Genomic DNA, 20,650 nt, shown 5'->3' with positions numbered 1-20,650 from the left:
TATAATGCCAGTGTCTTATGTGGCACAAGGGTCTTTGGGCCCCCTCAGGCTCCTGGGCCCGGTAGCGACTGCTACCTCTGCACCCCCTATAGCTACGCCCCTGCTGGCTCCCGATCATTGCTCAGGACAGCAGGCAGCAAACAAGCGGTGAGAACAGATTTACACGTGAGTCCTCTACCTACTCACCAATAGTTTGGGTTATCCGCACCAGGCCGAGGCCTCTTCGCACATTTGGCGCATGTTCTGACTGCCCATTACCATAAAAACAAATCTGCTCCAGCTGTGAGACGGCGTAAATTTGCATCATTAAAGCCAGTATGTAGCGTAAATTATAGTAAATCTGTTGGGCCATGGGAGGCCACACCCTCTCCACTAAGCCACACCCACTTATGGATTCTGGAGCAAGAAGGGACTTGTCATTTCTTTTTTTGGATGATGGCGGGATTCCTATTGAAAACAATGGAGGTGGCATACAAGCGGATTTTGTGGAATGCGCATTTGAATCCACAGGAAATTTCCACAGTGTGAACATGCCCTAAGGAAAGCTGCGTGAATGGGAAGGAGAAGAACAGGAGAAGCCCCCGGAATGTAAGATTGCTTAGAAACTGAAATGACCATACACTCTTCACAGCACAGGTCAGGGTGCAGTGGGGTCCCTATTCCAAGGGTCACTGTGGGGCCCCATAATTACATTCTGTTTGTCTGTAGATGGAAATACACAAATCATTCCAAGCTTTATGCATAAAACATAGAGAATTTATTTGTCCTTTTACATCCTGTGCATTCCTGCTCCTTATAAGACATGGGGACATTATATACATTTCCTCGTGTAGATTACAGTGCATTGTACATAGAGGACGCCTCGTGATATCCCTGCCTGAACACAAGATTCACATAGTAACACACAGTGTGAAAACAGATCTCAGCTACTCACAGGGTACAATATGACGGTATGGCCACGCTGATTAAAAATGGGTGCTCCACCACAATCCGGACAGTTAGTTTTGGCGCAGAAAGCTACTTTTGTGTAAATAGACATTAACTCTTTTACCACACAAGACCACCAGGGATGTACATTAATCCCTTCACTGCCCTTGACCACCAGGGATGTACATTAATCCCTTCACTGCCCTTGACCACCAGGGATGTACATTAATCCCTTCACTGCTGTAGACCACCAGGGATTTTCATTAATCCCTTCACTGCTGTAGACCACCAGGGACACCTACAATAAGAGATAAACCCATACTTCAGTGGAAATCCACAGACAAGGTTGAAGTTGGACCTTGCTACAATCCATCATGTTTGGCATGTTCTGGACACAATGGGCACAGTATATGTGTTGCACTGGGTGCGACCATGAAGCTGTTCCAACACACGATTCAAAATGAGCGGCAGGGTCCCATTAGACATGGTGGTCGAGAATGGCATATGTGCCCACTGATAAATCCCTCCCATTGGGTCACTGGGTAGTCATCTAGTTCTGAAGAAATACATCATCTGGGCATATAGTAACTGTCAAAAGTTATTCTAAAGATTCATATAAAAGTAAAATCGCATCAGAAATAGAATTTCTATCACCAGTACCAGGGGAGATCTGTGGACCACTTCAGGTTGATGGCATGAAAGAAAGTGAAGTGCTTAATTCTGTACAGGACTGCAAGTGATCGGTCGGTAGTATTTAGAGGGGAAGTGTCTAGATATGTGTCAGAAGATAACCGATGTAGTCCATGACTCTGGACCACCGACAATTTGCAGAATGAAGGGGCCTCCCTAAAACCTTCAAATCTTTTCAACAGCTTCTCCAAGAGGTGCCAAAGGGGTTTGGGTATTTAAAGACTCCATGATGTGATCTATTGAGACATCTCTATAATCAAAAACTTATATTTTGGATGGATTTGCCCTTTAAAGTCAATCTACAGCCACAACTGGTTCACCCCCTGAGATGCTTATGTTAAACCCTTTCCTGCTGTAGACCACCAAGGATGCCGATATTAACCCATTACCGCCCTAGACCACAAGAGATGAAGATATCACCCCCTTACTGCCCTAGACCACCAGGGATGATTACCCTAACCCCTTCCCTGCTCTAGACCACCAGGGATGCTGACATTAACTCTTTCACAAAATGACAGCACTATGTATGTCTACACTTACCCCATTCCTGCCCTAGCCCACCGGGGTTGCCTACATTAACCACTTTGGTGCCCTACACCACAAGAGATTTTGGTATTTACCCCTTCAGTACCTAGACCAACAGGGAAGCTGGAATTAATCCTTTACAGACATTAAAACACTAGGGGGATGTTGGCATAAACCCTCTCACTACCCTGGACCCCAGGTATCTTAGATAAGAAAAGGTCTTCACATGAAGCTACACCCCATTTTTAGCCAGCTTGAAGGTGGCAACCCTATTTTCTAGCTGCTAAAATGGATTCCATAACCAAGAACCAGTAGTCATGCTCCACTTGAGTATCGTGCTTGGAGCAGGGTTGCAGGAGGCACCGTTATGACACCCTGGTCCCTAAAACTGAGACTATAGTCTTCTTCCAAGGAAAGTGGAGGAGGGGGTATCTAGTGATCCAGTCCAAAGAGTTTTCCATTTTTTTTTTATCTAGAGACAGACAAAGATTGGGCTGCACAAGGGTTTGATAATTCTTGATATCTCACAAGGGATTTTTCCAGTATCAGCATCTCATAGCATGAAGAACAGTAGTCACCGCTCAGGTCCAAGGAAATGTCTCGCCCACCTAGGCTGCCTATAGACAATTATATAATACAGTATATTATAGTAGGCCCGATGCTATTCTACACAATACAGAGGTGACACTTTCACACGTGTACAGATGTAACAGAGATAAATTTGCCATTTAACATGTATTTCCAGCACAAACTGTTCGAGGTCTGAGTCTCCTACTCATTCCCTTTCAAAACGAATTTCTGTTCAAAGTGATTCCATCTGAGAAGTTAGCTACTTCCTCCCCGACTGCTGAATTATATTTTTCAGCATTCCTTGTTTTTTAATTTTTAAAATAAATTAACCCAAATTTTTGTAACCTCATGGGCTACGAGGGTGAAGGCTCTGATGTGTCTGACACATCCGCCATGATGGTAGAGATTGAATCCAGTAGGTCTCCGCCCAGTGTGAGGAATCGGGGAGGGTTCTCTCACTATCACTACTCGAAAAAAAAAAGCTGAGAGAGGGAGGGTGGAGGAGGCTCCAAGTTATAGGAAAGGCAGCTCAATGAGAGCTAATGGGCGAAATTTATCAAACTGGTGTAAAGTAGAACTGACTTAGTTGCCCATAGCGACCAATCAGGTTCCAGCTTTCATTTTTCATGGTCCTTTGGAAAATGAAAAGTGGAATCTGATCGGTCGCTATGGGCAACTAAGGTTCTATTCGATCAGGCAGAGGCAGTCCACGCCTCATTGAACATGTCCGCACGGCCCACGACGCGTATCCACGTTGCCTCTCCTTTGCGGGCATAGAACATGTCCGCCCCATCCCTCGGGGTGGCGACCGGCATCGCCTGCTCCTGCAGAGGGAGACAAGGTGGATTATGCGCACGGAGGCCATGCATGCGGTAGGAATGAATGATAGAAATGACATGTCTGTATTTTTGTAAAACTCCATGCGCCCATGTTTGGAGGGATTTTTTGCGACTTGTCTTTCCCATGTAGAAGCAAGTCCTTTCCCTCTGTCTTTTTTATAAATACATTTTGCCGATTTGATTAGGCCTTATATATATATCGTGGACCTTGGTCCATATCAAGGAATTCCAATTTACTACCGTAGCCCAGGCCAGCCGTTCCATCTTAATCCCGATACAGAGAAGTGATTTTGCCGCTTGCCTTATATGTACACTGTAATATTCGTCCTTCCTCTGTATGTTTTCCTTATTTGTTTTTGGCTCAATTAACCATTGGATTGAAATCCTACCTGTTGTTTTGCATGTATTTTCATCACGTCACATCCGTGGGAGTGAGATACTTGCTGACGGCGTCGGCCGTCCCCCTACCCACTTCGTATAAAGCGCACGTATGCGCATTGACGTAATCAGTGGCCTGAGGAAGCGCGTTTTAGCGCGCGAAACGGCCGTCGCTGCTTGCAACTATGTGTCCGCCCCGGATCCTTTCTGCTACCTGTTGAGGAAGCCACAATAAAAGACACCTTTGATACATTTCGGTGAGTGCCGCAACTTTATTTCTATTCCTCTCCTCAAGTTGCTATGGGCAACTAAGCCAGTTCTACTTTACACCAGTTTGATAAATCTTCCCCTATATGTCTGACAAAGATAGCCACCAGACAGCTACTTCCTGTCCCACACAGCTACTTCCTGTCCCACACAAAACTACTTCCTGTCACAGACAAATACTTCCTCTCCCACACAGGTAATTCCTCTCTGGAGCACATATGTACAATTTTACAATAATTTTTATTGCTCCAATACTGTGGGAAAAAAAATGGAGTAACTTTGCAAATAGCCTTCCATTTTTTTATACAGCTTCCATGCAGACCTATTAGACTACAATCAAACCACGTGTAGCCTGAACCTGATGACATCTCTTCCATATCTCTCCTACTTTCTGTAGGTTATCAAGAAAAGGGAGCAGAAGCAATGCAGTATGACTACAGGATCAGACTACACACAGGGTATGTTTGTAGTCTGTAACCATGGAAACACAGTGGGTTACAAGTTGTATATACAAAATGGTAATATCAAGATCATTGAAAAGTTGCTCCTTTTTAGATGCATTGGAGTAATGAAAATGGTTGCAAAAATTCTGCCTCTTTGGACAATTCCTACTTGTTTGAAGGATCACTTGATCACAAAGTGTCCTCTTGCTCTAGCTCTTAGCACTTTTCTGTAATCTGTGGGGAAACCCAGCAGTAAATGTTTATTTTCCCTGCAGTGCCACCACAGACGAAATGAAGCATTACACACAGTGCTCGTTCATATTAATGTGTTGTCTGTGTAATGCAGGACAGGGCAGGTCCTCCAGAGTAAGAGACGCTTTTAGTATCTGGTGTAAGGCCAAGAGGTGAGGATTCTGGACAGAGGACCCCTGAGTCTGTCAGCAGTTTTCACCAGGCTACACGGCTGGCAGCAATATTACAGACTGGGGAGAGCAGTTAAACATACCTTTTGTGGAGCTTTTATTATCAGGAGTAGTGTGAATATGAAGTTTTATGCTTACAGATTTTGCTCCTGCAAATGCCCCGAGCAGGGCCTTCACTGTGAAGTGCTGTCTGAACTAAGTAGCTTCATGGCTCCTCCCCCTCTGTTCTGAGGTGTAGCATCCAACCAGAAGACCATAACAGCTGTCACTCAGAGGAGAGGGGCTGGGAAGCAGTTCATTGCAGAGAGCACTTCCCAGTGAAGCTCCGCCTCCTGGGCACTTGCAGGAGCAGAACCCGGCAAAAAAAAACTTCATATTCACACTACTCCTGATGAGAACAGCTCTACAAAAGGTATGTTTATACTGCTCTCCTCAGCCCCCTCGCTAGTGCTGTCTGCAGTTTCACATGGTCAAAACTACTCACAGATTCCCTTTAACTCAGAATTCCCTACTAAGTTACATGAAAATGGATGTTCTAAAGCGGACAACAGCTTTAAAGGGGTTATCCCATAATCAATGTAAAAAATTAAAATTTACTACACGACAATCTCTTTCTAACAAACGTAGACCCAGCCCTGTACCTCGCGTGGATCTAGAGATCTCCTCATTCATTGCTCTGCTAGACTTATATCAAGCTGGCGGCCCAGGGGGCATGCACTTTCTCAGGGGTGTGTTCTTTCTGCTGCAGCTGGGGGCAGTTGAAGGATGGAACTGAGCATGTGCTTCCATCTCAGTGAGCAGGACAGAGAAATTAGGAAAAGAGCAGACAGCAGGTGGCGCTGTACAGATTTCAGTGTCCATACAAAATTTTTAATTACATGCAATTACAAAAAGTATTCCGATCCAGGTGCTGGTTTGAAAAATGTAGAATATTTTTTGTGGGACAACCCCTTTAACATAATGCTGTAGATGATAATGTGTACGCACAGATAACGTTGTGTTCTCACCATGAGTTGCGGCAAAACGATAAACAGCTCTGCTACATCTGTGACTGTTACGTTAAATCTCTAATATATATTTACATCAAAATCTCGGATAATTTAATTCTGTGTCACCAGAAATACTGTCCTGCCTCCCATAAATAATATCGCCACATGACAGCCTAACATCGAGCGGTACAAAGAGCAGAGCAGTGGACCGTCCATTTATAGTCTCTGATTTGAAACAGTGAGGCCGACTCCGGAGGTTACTTATAAAAACAGAAGTGTCTCCTTCCAGGATCACAGCAAAGTGTAAACATTTTCTATTGTTTTTACAGGATTTTCTTTCTTTAAAATAAAAAATAGTTACATTTTCTTTGCAAAAGAATAAAATAAAATAAAATCAGCATCTGCGGAGAGTCAGACTTTTTTTTTTTTCCTCTTCCTTAGGATGTGGTGTCTTGGTCCTGGGATTTTTCATATCTATATTTTTTTTTTTTCCTTGGATTAGAATTTTGATAAAAATAAAAATTGTCTTTTCAAACTTTGTTGAGGAAGTTGAGGTTGAGGATGTCGGGTATATGAATAGTGTCCATGGTGATTAATGACGGGTTAAAGGGGAATAAAACTGGGAACATGTACTTGGAGTCTAGCAGCAGCTGGGGAGGGTCTTTTCGGTCCTGTAACTGGGCCTGAAAATAAAAAGTATAAAATTTTTGATATATAAAAAAATAAATTAAAAGAAACAAAATTAATTCTTAAAAGGAACCTGTCACCGGGATTTTGTGTATAGAGCTGAGGACATGGGTTGCTAGATGGCCGCTAGCACATCCGCAATATCCAGTCCCCATAGCTCTGTGTGCTCAGGGTCAGGACTCATCTCTGGTTAATTTGCATATGTATCAAATCCTTTTTTTTTTTACACAATAAAAGCACACAGAACTAGCTGAGATCGTGAGGCTCATAAAATAACTGCTTCTACAGAACTTTTGAAGACTATAGGGGCGTCATTTTTGTCTGTAAGTGTGATCTCCCCCTCCTTATCTGTTCTGTGAGCTCCAGTGCTAAATAAATATAGTGGGAATTAAGGGAAAGGACGTCACAGCAGTATAATGCTGGCAGATTTCACAGAAGGTATATGTACCCGCTTCTGAGTGAAATGCATCTAGCTGTGCAGCTGAAGCAGGGAATAATATGGCTGAAAGAAACATTAGGGAAGCCCAAAGACTTTCCCTCACAGTTATGATTGTACAAAAGAAACACAGCCATTATGCAAACATTTTAGAAAACTCTGGTACACTTTAAAGAAATCCAGGATGCAGCTAGGGCACCTCAGGCATGGGGACAGTTTTAGGTCTGCTTCTGTATTCCCATCAATCTGGTGAAAACTAGGAGCATATGGCGGGCATAAAAAGAACAGGCCCACCCCATGATAGATGAGAAAGACTCTTGCCATATGCACTATCAGGGGTCCCAGGACCCCCCTGTATAACCACAGCAGAGAACCACTAACAAGCAGCATCATGTAATACTACATCTCACCAGTAGTGGCTGCTGCAGGGAATTTACAGGGAATGTCTCCTGGCGAAATCAGTTGTTTCTTGGGAGTCTTGGGCTTTCATATAAAAGGGATTTCCTGGGAGTCAACCCCTTCAAATGACATTTAACCCCTTACAAATCTAACACCATCTTTGCAAAAACTGAAATACCCCTTTAAGAGTTAAATAAAAGGGGCACTTCTTGAAGACTGGTAAGGGCTATATATACTGCACTGCTTATTGGCTGACAAGAGTGACGGAGGGGAGGGGCCACCATCTATTCTCATTAGCATATTTATATTAGCACTGAGACACTCAAAGCAGCGTCACTGGTTGAATATATATTTTTCTGTGTAGTTTGGCCTCGAGGCTCTTCTGTGAGGGAGTGGTGGCTTCAATCATCACAAGAGTCAGTCCAAGGCTGGCCATATACATGTGACGGCAATCTACCCCTCAACCTACCTGACAGCTGCTCATCTCTGCATGATGAAATCCAACAGGTCCGATCCTTGCCTCCCCTGTTATCTATAAGATGAATCTTATGCCCCGAGATTTACGACTCACCTGAATACTTCTAATAAAAGCGACCGTCACGCGTTCCTCAAACTCATTGACCGGTGTGTACAGGTTCAGAATTTTTACTATCTGTTACGGGAATAAAAAAAAAATTAGGAGTTCAGGTCTGGTCGAGGACACGCACAATACACCGTAAAGAGTCAGCACGGATCTGGTTTGTTGCTTCTTGGGATAAACATCAATCGGCATTAAAGAGGTGTTTCCATCTCAGACGCTGATGGCGTATCGCTAGGATATGACATCAATGTCAGATAGGAGCGGATCTCAAAGGTGGGACCAGCACCTATGTCCAGAACAGGGCCCTCTAAAGTGAAGGAGAGCTCACCGCGCATGCGTGGCATGCTCTCCTCTCCATTCATGGCTATAGGAGCTCTGAAAATAGGCGGGCAAGCATGCTCATCTATTTTCGTAGCTCCCATAGTGGTGAACGGAGGGTGGCTTCTCATGCTCAGATGGTCTCCCTTTACTTCTGCAGTTACTAGTGGGTCCCAGAGGTGGGACTTCCACCTATCTATCCTAGCGATACACCATCAGTGTCTGAGATGGGAATGTAGATTTTTTTTAACTCATTTCTTTTTTGATCCAACACATCTAAATTAAAAAAGCGGAACAACTTTGATTAAAAATCTGCTGCCGTTTTGTGTCTACAGCTCCTAGGCAGACCTATATGACTCCATGGGAACAGACCCAGTGTAGTCTGTGCTGTCTGTCCCCTCTGCTGCCATCTACAGGCCATCAACAAGAAGGAATACGAGGAGTGACACCTGACTTCCAGATCAGACTACACAGGGGCTCGTTTGTAGTCTGTAACCATGGAAGCGCATAGGACTGCAAAGGAGCTGTATACACAAGATAGCAGGAAATGCTTAATTCATGTGATTTTCAAAGCTGCTTCACCTTTTTTAGTTCAGATACATTGAAGCCATAAAAAATGGCGGAATGATCACGCGGGTGCAGGGCTCGTTACAGTACAGTCATCATAGAGGTGTCCTCTAAAGAGCCATGCATCCATCCTCAGCTCCAGAAGGTTCCAATTCACTGGCAGCAATCAGAGATCTTGAAACCATGAGAAATGGATACACAAAGTCTATTAAAACTGCAGAATTTATCGTTACGAACAGTTATTATTGCACGAGTGGTGGCCGGAGGTAATCGCCATCACCGGTGATCCCCCCCCACCTCCTCACCTGCTGCGTGGTGAGAGCAGTGCACAGGGAGCAGATGGCCTCCGAATCCTCCTGCGTCTTCTTCTTCAGCTGCAGGAGTTGTGCTGCATGGATCAGCGGCTCCATGGTCTGGGCGGCTCCGCTGTTGTGCAGGTTCTTCCCCCGAAGCCACTCCTCCAGCTGACTGATGTTATACCTGCAACAGACACCATAAGATATGAGACACCATCCAGAAACTGAATACACCAGGCACCAGAAGGCCACTGACCGATACGATTCTCACCCCCCTTCCCCCAAGAAATGATCATTTTCCACAAGAGATAAGCGTCGCAAAATGTAAGCGGTAAGCTCTTCGTGAAGCTATATACATGCATCCTGAGCTACTAGATTTTTCTTTTACTTTGCAGTAATCAGAGCTGAACGTAGCGCCATCTATAGGAAATATATGGCAGTGAATGTTTTGCTGCTGGGAGGGTCTGGGGTGGAAGTGGAGCCCCCCTCGTGGTGGGTCCTGGGCAATCGCCTGTTTTTCCCTTCCTCTAATATGACCTTTATTGCACCTTTGAAGCCCAGATGATTAATATTCAGGCTAATGCAGCCAATTTCCATTGCTTAGAAGTTTGGAACGAATCATTTTCGTAGCATAGACAATGATTAACGTGAAGTTATTCAGATCTATGGAACTGGGAGACACAAACACGTCCAGTCTTAACATCCACCACTGTTTCACATTTTTTTTGGTTCAACTATTTTTGTTCTTAAACTTTAAATACACAGTCAGATGCTGTTCAGCTTCTAGCCACCAGGTGGTGCTGTGTAATACCTTTCAAACTGCAGTAATGATTTGCCAAGATTCAAGGCAAAAACGAGATTTGACTGTAAACGGTGAACTGACCTGTGAAGGAGGGCCGGGTTTTATGTTAATCATCATATAATAAAAACTTCTACCATTTCCCAATATACTTTGTGTTTCACTTGCTAATCGACTCTGCTTGCTGTCAACAAATGGGCATACTCTTGATTACATATGCAGTAACCCAGACCTGGGGGTAGTTGTGTTATACGTAGTGTTATGATGGATTAGGTTTTATGTTCTGCCATAGATTCCAACAGTTGAGGTATGGTTGGCAATGGTTGATAGGAACAGGGCTAATCACCCTGTTCCTCCGCTCTTGGTGGGAGTGGGCTGGTGCTGCTTCCTGCCAGGAGGGGAAGTTTGAGTCCAGAAGGAGTGGAGGAAGCAAATGTCAGAGCTCCTACTCCAAGGGACCTTAACCAGTTCTCCTGTGAGACCCTCACTCCAGGGAGATTATTGGAATCAAGAAGCCTGCTTTCCAAAAAGCTACAGTGGAAACAAAGACAGCAGTGTGATCAGTGAAATCACAGCTTTACAGACCCTGCTGCAGGTAAGCGACTACGGCTCAGACACCTATCACCTAGACCTCTTCCAGGCCAAACACCAAGCCTGTATAATATTGTGGACATCTATTTCCAAAAGTGACTGTTAGTGCCATTCAAGTTATATTTTGCACTAAATAAAAAGAGTTTGAGATTTTTACTTCTGGCCTGTTGTGACACAACATCTCATCAGAGCCACTACCACTCCCATCCTCTGCCACAGCTCGATGCACATACAGAGACTGAAAACCTGTAAAGGCCTAAAACTGGTTATTGTATCCAGTCTAGAAAATCCTCTGTGAGCTGAACCGACTGGACCCCAACTTGATACATTTTACCTGCACTGATACATTGTAGCAAAACTATCAGAACAGGGAAAACTTTTACACTGCTGATGTATTTAGCTCACAGAGGATTGCCTAGACTGGATATCACTGTAGCAACTTCTCGCAGCTGAGAGAAGTATTAGGTCTGTATGGGTTTTTAGCCCCCGGATACAAGCAAGAATGTTCCATTCACTGACAGCAAGCAGACATCTTGATAATAGTGAGGAATTGTAACACAAAGTGTATTAGGAAGGAGGAACACTTTGATTGCACTTGATTTACATCGGTTCAGGCTGCCTATGGACAGAGGATTGTACACATGGTGGGATCTGTGTAGGGAACGCGGCTCGTCCCGGCTGAGATCTTGGCTGTCGGCCATCATTACCTGAGCTGCATGCCGGTGCTCCAGGAGCAGACGTCCTTCCTCAGCAGGAGGTTGTTCAGGGAGACGGCATTGATCATGTATAAAAGCTGTTTGAAGACTTGCTGTATGATCTCGGGGTCCAGGCCGTGCTCACACATGATGTTGTTGAAGAGGTTCAGCTGACGGATCACAGCTTCCAGGCTGTACGAGTTGTCACCTCCGTCCACCATGCTGGACGATCTCTTCCGATAACCAGTCGGCTTCACCCCTGACAGACCCTGGATGCTCTCATTTTCCAACATGGCAGAAACTACAAAGGAAGACAAAGAAACTGTCTGCAACCCCAGGATCCTACAACAGTCACATATATAGACGGTTATACCGGGGGCAACCAGGACAACTGCAACTCCTCAGTGGACGTATTCCGTGTGGCTATAACTAGGCGGTCATGTATGTGTGAGCCTTCTATATTACTGGTCCACAGAAGAACCGCAAGCTATACTTCACCTAAGGGTACTTTCACACTTGCAGCAGAGGATTCTGGCAGGCAGTTCTGTCGCCGGAACTGTCTGCCGGATCCGGCAATCCGGACGCAAACGGATGCATTTTGGAGACAGATAACATTTATAAAGGTCCGCACATGCGCAGACAGCAAAACTGGATCCGTTTCAATGGAAATTAAGGCCGGATCCGGCATTTGTTCAGGATTTTTGGCCGAAGAGAAAACTGCAGCATGTTGCGATATTTTCTCCGGCCAAAAAACGTAAGAGGGACTGAACTGATGCATCCTGAACGGAATGCTTTCCATTCAGAATGCATTAGGATAAAACTGATCAGTTATTTTCCAGTAATGAGTCCCGAGGACGGAACTCAATACCGGAAAACTTTAACGCAAGTGTGAAAGTACTCTAATTCAACGACAGGAGGTCATCAATATCCTCAATGTTACAACATTGAGTTAAATCCATGTTACAGTCACTCTGTCTACACGTCTGCTGGCCGACATCCCAAGTTCTTCACCTCCACCCTCCCCTGTGCAACAGCCAGATCCTATCAAATTGTAGAGACTGTGAGCTGGATTTGTTGCAGATGCTGCAGTGATCACAGGACTTTGTTAGCTAGTTCTATTTACAGACATACAGATGATTAGTAATTACCTGTTTAGGTAAAATATTCAACTATCTATCTATGAAATATGTATCTATGTCTATCTAATTATATCTATCGATCTATAACTAATATCTATGTATCTAATTACCTATCATCCATCTATATCTATCTATCGATCCAAAAATAAACAAATTCCGCTGCACTTCTGTTAATGTACGTTTATTTACCCGATATAATGCAATGTTTCAGTCCTCTCAGTGGGACTATTCTCAAGCAGTAGTCGCATTATACCGGGTAAATAAACATACATTCATTTTTTGGGGTTGAGGGATCGCCTTTCAGCCGCTGGCACTCCAGTTACTTTTTTCTATAGCTGTGCTTCCTGATTAATCTACATTTTATCTATCTATCTACTTCCTATTTATTTATCTAATCATCTATCAATCAAGGTTTCTCTCTCTCAGCAGGGACAAAGTAAAGTGCTGCACTATTTTTTTAAATTCTAGAATAGAAAGGGGAATCTAAGGGGATCAATGGAGTATTACATTGCAGAATTATTCTACACGGCACTCATGGACCTGAAGGGCAGTCCATTCATCACTCCTTCCAATAAGCTAAAGTGTTTTTTCAGATGCCTCGAATGCTCCAGTAGGACAGTGTACCAACAGCTGCCTATAGCACTAAACTCCTGCTAAGCTGAGGGTCATACATTGCAACCAATATGAACAGAACTGCAGTGTAAAGCATGAGTGAAAGAGGCAAAGAAGCATTCTGAGCCCGTGACGAGGTGAATTTCAGAGCAATCTGGCTCCAGCGCTGTCTGGTTGTGCTCCAGTCCTTAGTACTTAGAGGCAATCTAGGGGCCACATTATCTTACCTATCATTGGCTGCAATAGGCCTTCGGCAATCTTTATGAGCTGCTGGTAGATCTGGATGGACAAGTCACTGAGGACCTGGCGATACTCTGTGAGGTCGAAGTTGCGGAGGCAATGCTCGTTCTGCTTGGAAGAGTTGCTCGTCATAAAACCCTGGAAAAACAAGGGCCCAGGTGTGATACGGCATAGGTGTGACTGTATACTGTATGGTAACCACGACTGCCGTATAATTATTAACTCCAGAACCTGTGAGACCCCATGGAACAGTCTAAAGAGACCACTACTCACCTCGTCCCCGCTGTACTGCTTCAGACAGTGAAGGATACGGCTGGAGTTTGACAGCCAGAAAGACGTCATCTGGAAATCATCGTTGTGTTTCTGTCAACAATAAAGAGCAACAGTATTATATTATAAGATGTTCTACCGGTTGTCCGAAAAATCTGTGCAATTCCTCTGTTATTATGCTTGGAAATGTATATATAAAATTTACAACTGGCTGTTACCATTCCCCTTTTCCAAGGGGCCATGCTCCTATACACTCAGACCCTGAGTGCTGAAAGAATCTGAATGTCTAGGGATGAAGGAATAGTAACACTGAGTTGTCTATTCATGCATTTCCGAGAGGAGTAACAGAAGAATGGCACGATACAGATTTCTAGAAAAAGATGACCCTGAAGGATTATTTTCTGGGGAAAACAAGTATTGGCTAAGGCCTCTTTCACACTTGCGTTGTCCGGATCCGGCGTGTACTCCACTTGCCGGAATTACACGCCGGATCCGGAAAAACGCAAGTGTACTGAAAGCATTTGAAGACGGAACCGTCTTCCAAATGCGTTCAGTGTTACTATGGCAGCCGGGACACTATTAAAGTCCTGGTTGCCATAGTAGGAGCGGGGAAGCGGGGGAGCGGTATACTTACAGTCCGTGCGGCTCCCGGGGCGCTCCAGAGTGACGTCAGAGCGCCCCATGCGCATGGATGACGTGATCCATGTGATCACATGATCCATGCGCTTGGGGCGCCCTGACGTCACTCTGAAGCGCCCCGGGAGCCGCACAGACGGTAAGTACACTGCTCCCCCGCTCCCCACTACACTTTACCATGGCTGCCAGGACTTTAGCGTCTTGGCAGCCATGGTAACCACTCTGAAAAAGCTAAATGTCGGCTCCGGCAATGCGCCGAAACGACGTTTAGCTTAAGGCCGGATCCGGATCAATGCCTTTCAATGGGCATTAATTCCGGATCCGGCCTTGCGGCAAGTGTTCCGGATTTTTGGCCGGAGCAAAAAGCGCAGCATGCTGCGGTATTTTCTCCGGCCAAAAAACGTTCCGTTCCGGAACTGAAGACATCCTGATGCATCCTGAACGGATTTCTCTCCATTCAGAATGCATTAGGATAATCCTGATCAGGATTCTTCCGGCATAGAGCCCCGACGACGGAACTCTATGCCGGAAGACAAGAACGCAAGTGTGAAAGAGCCCTAAAACAGGTCGGAATTACAGCTTGGCTCCATTCACAAAGACCTCAGTTAAAATGTAAGAGGTGTGTCCGAGAAGCTTGTTGATGGTTTCTGATGACAGCTTTCAGAATTATGAATTCAGCTCTGAAGTATAATGTAGGTTGTTACAGAGCGCTGTTACAGATAATGTACCGCTATGACTGTACCTTCAGTACTTTCTTTATGCCATTGATGGTGGAGGTGAGGAGGGAGTGAACCTTCTGGTCGTCGTTTACGTAGTCTGCGTGTCGGATACACATGAAGAGGATGTAGGCAGGCAGGCAGGGCACACCCGTAGATATCAACTGCGGCTTCAGATCTGAGAGAGGAAAAGAAATTGAGACCGTTTTCTCTGTGGCTTTCTTCCTGTCAGCAGACAACAGTATATAGCGTGAGGACCCCACCAGACAGCTCCTCATATCTCAGCTTCTGACCTGAAATGAGGTTCCTGATGAGGAGAGGCTCTTCCTCCTTGTAATACTCCAACATTCCTTGGAAATCCTTCTCGATGCGCTGCACCGTCACCTGTCTGGTCAGTTCAGACTGCCTCCTCTCCGGCTGAATGATGTCTGCCGCTCCTGCACAACAAAAGGAATATATATGGTTTGTAGGGTCACGGACGTCTCTGGAGATCCTTCTGCTTAGACTTCTGCCCAAAAGCTCCATGGCAACAGACAACAAACAAACCCTTGTGTAGTCTGACCCTGCAGCCATACTCCCTTCTGTCTGTGACTTACTTCTTGCTAAATTATGCTTCGCTGGTTATCAAGAATGAGGAGACAAATGGAGAATAACACCTGTAGCATCAGACTATACACATAGGTCTGCATAAGAGCTGTATACACAAAACGGGAGGACAACTTGTAAAGTAACACACAAAAAAGTAAATAATATTTATTTGATAAAAAAGTTAATAATATTTCTGGAGCGATAAAATTGGTTATCAAGGCAAACATATTATCGTAGAGCATCGACCCCGTGCACATTACCTTCAGATTCTTGGACTTTCTTCAGATAAAGCTTCAGTTGTTTCTTCAGTTTCTTCTCATTCTTCTCCGACTTCTCCAGCACTTCTTTCAGGTCCTGATGAGAGATTTGACATTTAACATTTGTTACTCGTTCACCAGCCCTTATATTCACAAATGGAGATATAAACCGCAGCGAGTGGAGAATAAGCAGGAAATAACTTCAGCGGGGGTCCAAGCCCCGATCAGGTGACCACATTTAAAGTGGTTGTCTGTGATAAGATATCCAACTTTAAAGAGGTAGCCTGGTTTTAATAATTGCATTTATTTATGCAGAGAACAGGATGTTGAACAATCTTGTAATATACATCTATGTAATATTTTGCTCTCAGACCTTTATGATATCCATACAGCAAATGGTACAGCCAATTTTAGTCCTGTTAAATTTATACACAGGAGAGCTGGATAGGACTAAGCATGGTGGTCAGTCAGGTGACCTGGTTTTCAGTTAATTGTCCAGGTATCTAACAGGTGAATAGTAGAGTACTGGGAAGCAGTCATGTCTGTGTAGAAGCAGATCTGTGTCTGTGTTTTTTATTTTATTTTTAACACAAAATTTTATTAAAAACATGACATCACCTAGAGACAGGCAGCCATTTTACAACACCACCTAGAGACAGGCAGCCATGTAAATACACACAGTAATGTAGTTACTGTAATAACTGCAATAAAATCATGATTCCACCACTAGTCCTGTTTAGTTATCACAAGATTGTGTCCCATGTGCTGACCCAGCACATGTATGTCATGTAACACTGCTGCTTAGTGACTGTCAGCAATTATATGATCTGACTGATGCCATGTTTCATTTAGGCCATGGAGACATTACACAGGACTTATACATCATCATGGGCTATACTATTCTACTGGATAAGTCATTATCAAGTATTGAGGCACATAGTGCCCCATACCTCAGTAATTCTACCTGCTTCTATGCTAATGCTTTGCATTAGTGCGAGAACACTGAATTGCATATGACTAATCACTGACCAGATTCTCATTGGTGAGACGTGTAATTTCCTGCTGTAGCCCAAATTCCACCTGCGCCTCTGGGGACAGCTGTATGGCCTGGAACAGAACCTGCTGTTGTTTATCCAGCTCTTCCTTCAGTGCTTCAATCTGATCGGACAGCGCCTCCACCTCATCGTCATGCTGCTGGCTCTGGGACTGAAGCTGGGCCTCCAGGAGTCTGTGGGATGAAGAACACAATGCCGTTCACAAATTATATGTCCACCCAAAAATGTGTGGTCTTAGGCCAAAAGACTCTTTGAATTGTGCTTGCATACAAAGCTCATTTTATCTAATACAAAGTGGCCTGCATAGACAGTGAGTTAAATACAGTATTACATTTTAGATGCTTGAAGTCACCACTAGGGGGAGCTTACTGCATACTATCAGGGTGTCAGTGTATAACAGTATGCAGTTATGTCTTAAGCCCCCCCTAGTGGTGACTGCAGGAAGCTAGAATATTCTTTCCATTTAAGAAATTAATTAGAACAGGATTTCAGCTAGAGTTACAGCTGGTGAAAAGAAATGCCTTCTCATTTTGGCTTTAAGCTTTATTCTAGATGTGCTAAATGGAACTTTCTCAGCGTATTGACTGGGGCGATGTTGCATTAGAGTCTATGGAGAAAATTTGCAGCTGGTAAAGAGGTGAAAAGTGGAACCTATCCTCAGGATAGGTCATCAGGGTGTGATCGGTTGGGGTCCGGCAGCTGTTTGAAGAGGCTGTGAGGCTGTTTTGAGGGCTGCAGCCTCTTCTCCACATACCAAGCACAGCTCCGTATATTGTATAGTGATAAAGGAATCCCAGCTGCTGTGTCTTTGTGAATAAGCCTCTTTTTATTTTCTCAAAGTAGAATGTCCTACAACCAGGACCGGTTTCGGCATACAAGCTTTTCTCAACAGATACATCCAAAACAGAAAAGTTATATGTTACTTTGTCTCACCTTGTTTAATCAGTTTGATTGATCATTAATTGAATACCACACATTAGAATGGGTGGAGACGTCCCTAGATGGGCGGTACTATATGTTATATATAGCTTGATTTTTCTGTTTTGGATGTATCTGTTGAGAAAAGCTTGTATGCCGAAACCGGTCCTGGTTGTAGGACATTCTACTTTGAGAAAATAAAAAGAGGCTTATTCACAAAGACACAGCAGCTGGGATTCCTTTATCTTTGATACATTGGAGGTTGCTCCTCTCCCGTGCAGCGTGCAATACCAAGGTAAAGTGCTGACCTGTTTCCTTCTTTCCAGTATATTGTATAGTGACTGTGCTTGGTATTGCAGCCTTATTCACTTGAAAGAAACTTGGCTGCGCCAGTGCCATCTTCAAACTTCTGATCGGCAGGGGTGCTGGGAGTCCGACCCCCCACTGATCAGATATTGATGACCTATCCTGTGGACCGACCATCAATATTACACTTTTGGAAGACCCCTTTAATCAATCGTTTATCTTCTTATAAGACTACCATTGGAATGACAGAAGAAAAAGCAGTAGACGCAGTAAAGGAGAAGAAGGAGGGGACAGACAACCTGGCGACTTGCTTTAAGCCTTGATAAGCCAGGCCCAGCTCACCGTCTTCGTTCAGATACCCCCAGTCCTCAGTCTTTCTAGAGATAAAGGATAGAGAAGAGGAATCGAGAAAAAAGATTGCGGAAGACGACACAAGAACGTAAAGATCAGAAGACAGGTAATTGTAAAAGTTGTCAAAGCCCCTCCCACCAGAAGCTCACATAGATACAGAATACAGTATATACTTAGCTTTAGTCCTGTGATTACATATAGACCCAACCTGCAGCCCTCCAGCTGTTGCAAAACTACAACTCCCAGCATGTCCGGACAGCCTTCAGCTATCGGTCTACAGAAGGGCATCGTGGGAGTTGTAGTTTTACAACAGCTGGAGGACCGCAGGTTGGGTATACCGGTACATTGTGGTATTTTTGCCTCTGACCTAGCATCTCATGTTACCTATTTGTCTCGCAGACACCGTGGTACGCCTCAATGGCGTCATCTTGCTCCATCTCTTTGTTGCTGTTTGGCCAGTTTGCTTCTGAATCCTGCATAAAAGAATCAGAGGGACCCCAATGAAAGAAATTAAGTTGACCTCTATTTTTGCAGAAGTTACGGTACTTTCAGAAATACATTTTTACAAACATGAAGATCAAAAACCATGGGTGTTCTTGGTTAAACTATGCAAGGAACTGGATATCAAAGTCAAGCGGCAATGGTGCCTCCCGCCAAGTGTCCCCACAAAGTCATCACTTACAGTGCTCTTGTCAGAATTTTTCGGCTGCGCGGAGTTCACGATCTGCGTCCTGAGGATGAGGACCTCTTCTTTCCGCACCTCCAGCTCCTCAAGGGCGGACTTCAGTTGGTTCAGGAGGAGGGTGTAGCCGCTGGGTTCTTCATTGGTGTCTGTGTCGCCTGCTGAATCGGCGATGGCTTTTCTTAGTTCATTCAACTCGTTCTTCAGCTTCTTGTTTTCAGACTCCAGTTCTTGCCTCTGTCACAACAGTAAAATACAGGTCATTAGTTGCTCCCTCCCAACCCAAACGCTGTATGTGCCCCACCACATTGCACCACCATAGGCTGCTAAGAAAAGTCAACCGTTCCTTGTTGAAAGGTGAACGGACTCTCTCTCTTTTGCCCCTCTTCTTTTTAACTTGTAGGAAGGGGTAGATGGAAGGGAGTAACACATGACTGCAGGATCAGACTACATAGAGTTTGTTTGTTGTCTGTTACCATGGAGACGCACAAGTCTGCATAGTAGCTGTAGATACTAATTAAAGTCCTTTTAACTATCCTGTAGGTTATAGGAAAATGCCTGTCCATTGAACACAGTAATACCTATACTTTTGATACTATGTACTACTACTGTATACTATATGTACACCCCCAATTCACCAAAAGATCTGTTATAGTTGAAACATTTAATTGGATGCAAAAACGAAGTTATCGTCCTAAATAATGCGTATCTGGTCATTACCTTCAGGTTGTTGTAGGCGATGTCAGTGTCGCGGTCTGTGTCCTTCGCTGTCTCAATGACCTGGATACATAGGGGGTATCGTTACACGTGGCTGCACAATACATTAGTACAGACATTGGTAGAATGACTAGTTGTGCCTGTTGAACATTTGCATCTTATTTTCGAAACCGCAGCCTCTACATTTTAGGAATCCTTCATCAGGGTCTGGGAACTTCCACAATCTATTCAGTAGATCTTAAAGGGGTTTTCCTAGAATCCAAACTTATCAGCTATCTACAGAACGGCGCTGTACTCAGCCAACTTCAGCCGTCCCGCAGACTTTGACTGGAGCGGCACTGCACGTGCACGATTGCCCTTCCATTCAAACAGGAGACACGGGACCTCCCGCTCTACTGATCTGTGATATATAGGTGATATATTATGATCCTGGGAAAACCATTTAAAGGGCTAATCAGGATGTTGTGACTCCACTTCCATTGGCCTCTGTTCACTCGTTCCTGTCTCAGAGCAAAACACACTGTACACACATTTCCCGTTTGCAATTAAAGGGGATTTTTAAGTGTTTATTACCAATGACCTATACTCAGGATCAGCGAGGGTCTGACAGTTGTTTGAGCACCGCGGCCTCCTTGCAGATTACCAAGCACAGCACAGTCCATTGGATAGTGGTTGTACTTGGTATTGCAACTCGGCCCTATTCACTCAAACAACACTGAGCTGCGGCTAGACCATATGACCGATG

At 44.4% G+C, this 20,650-nt stretch overlaps 1 protein-coding gene and 2 long non-coding RNA genes across 3 annotated transcripts in view; 2 read left to right on the top strand and 1 right to left on the bottom strand.

The window, feature by feature from the left end:
* Nucleotides 1-756: 756 nt before the first annotated feature.
* LOC120992246 lies at nt 757-20,287 on the top strand. The gene is made up of 3 exons (XR_005776947.1): nt 757-1,469; nt 16,332-16,335; nt 20,278-20,287. It is a non-coding gene; the product is annotated as an uncharacterized LOC120992246 (long non-coding RNA).
* Nucleotides 3,342-5,472, top strand: LOC120992245. Its single transcript, XR_005776946.1, has 2 exons — nt 3,342-3,393; nt 4,243-5,472. It is a non-coding gene; the product is annotated as an uncharacterized LOC120992245 (long non-coding RNA).
* The window catches only part of MYO5B (myosin VB), a 207,303-nt gene continuing 192,565 nt past the window's right edge, over nt 5,913-20,650 (bottom strand). Inside the window, exons 27-39 of the mRNA XM_040421102.1 lie at nt 19,909-19,968; nt 19,189-19,425; nt 18,891-18,979; nt 16,906-17,104; nt 15,880-15,973; nt 15,325-15,468; nt 15,058-15,209; nt 13,683-13,772; nt 13,397-13,547; nt 11,431-11,719; nt 9,343-9,517; nt 8,144-8,224; nt 5,913-6,733 (exon numbers count right to left, since the gene is read on the bottom strand). Coding sequence (XP_040277036.1) covers nt 6,581-6,733; nt 8,144-8,224; nt 9,343-9,517; nt 11,431-11,719; nt 13,397-13,547; nt 13,683-13,772; nt 15,058-15,209; nt 15,325-15,468; nt 15,880-15,973; nt 16,906-17,104; nt 18,891-18,979; nt 19,189-19,425; nt 19,909-19,968 — 1,914 coding nt within the window. The 3' untranslated portion in view covers nt 5,913-6,580. The remainder of the gene's footprint in view (nt 6,734-8,143; nt 8,225-9,342; nt 9,518-11,430; nt 11,720-13,396; nt 13,548-13,682; nt 13,773-15,057; nt 15,210-15,324; nt 15,469-15,879; nt 15,974-16,905; nt 17,105-18,890; nt 18,980-19,188; nt 19,426-19,908; nt 19,969-20,650) is intronic.

The sequence above is a fragment of the Bufo bufo genome, chromosome 2 (genome assembly GCF_905171765.1).
Source record: "Bufo bufo chromosome 2, aBufBuf1.1, whole genome shotgun sequence".
NCBI classification, from domain to species: domain Eukaryota; kingdom Metazoa; phylum Chordata; class Amphibia; order Anura; family Bufonidae; genus Bufo; species Bufo bufo.
This window is presented reverse-complemented; position numbering and strand designations above follow the sequence as displayed.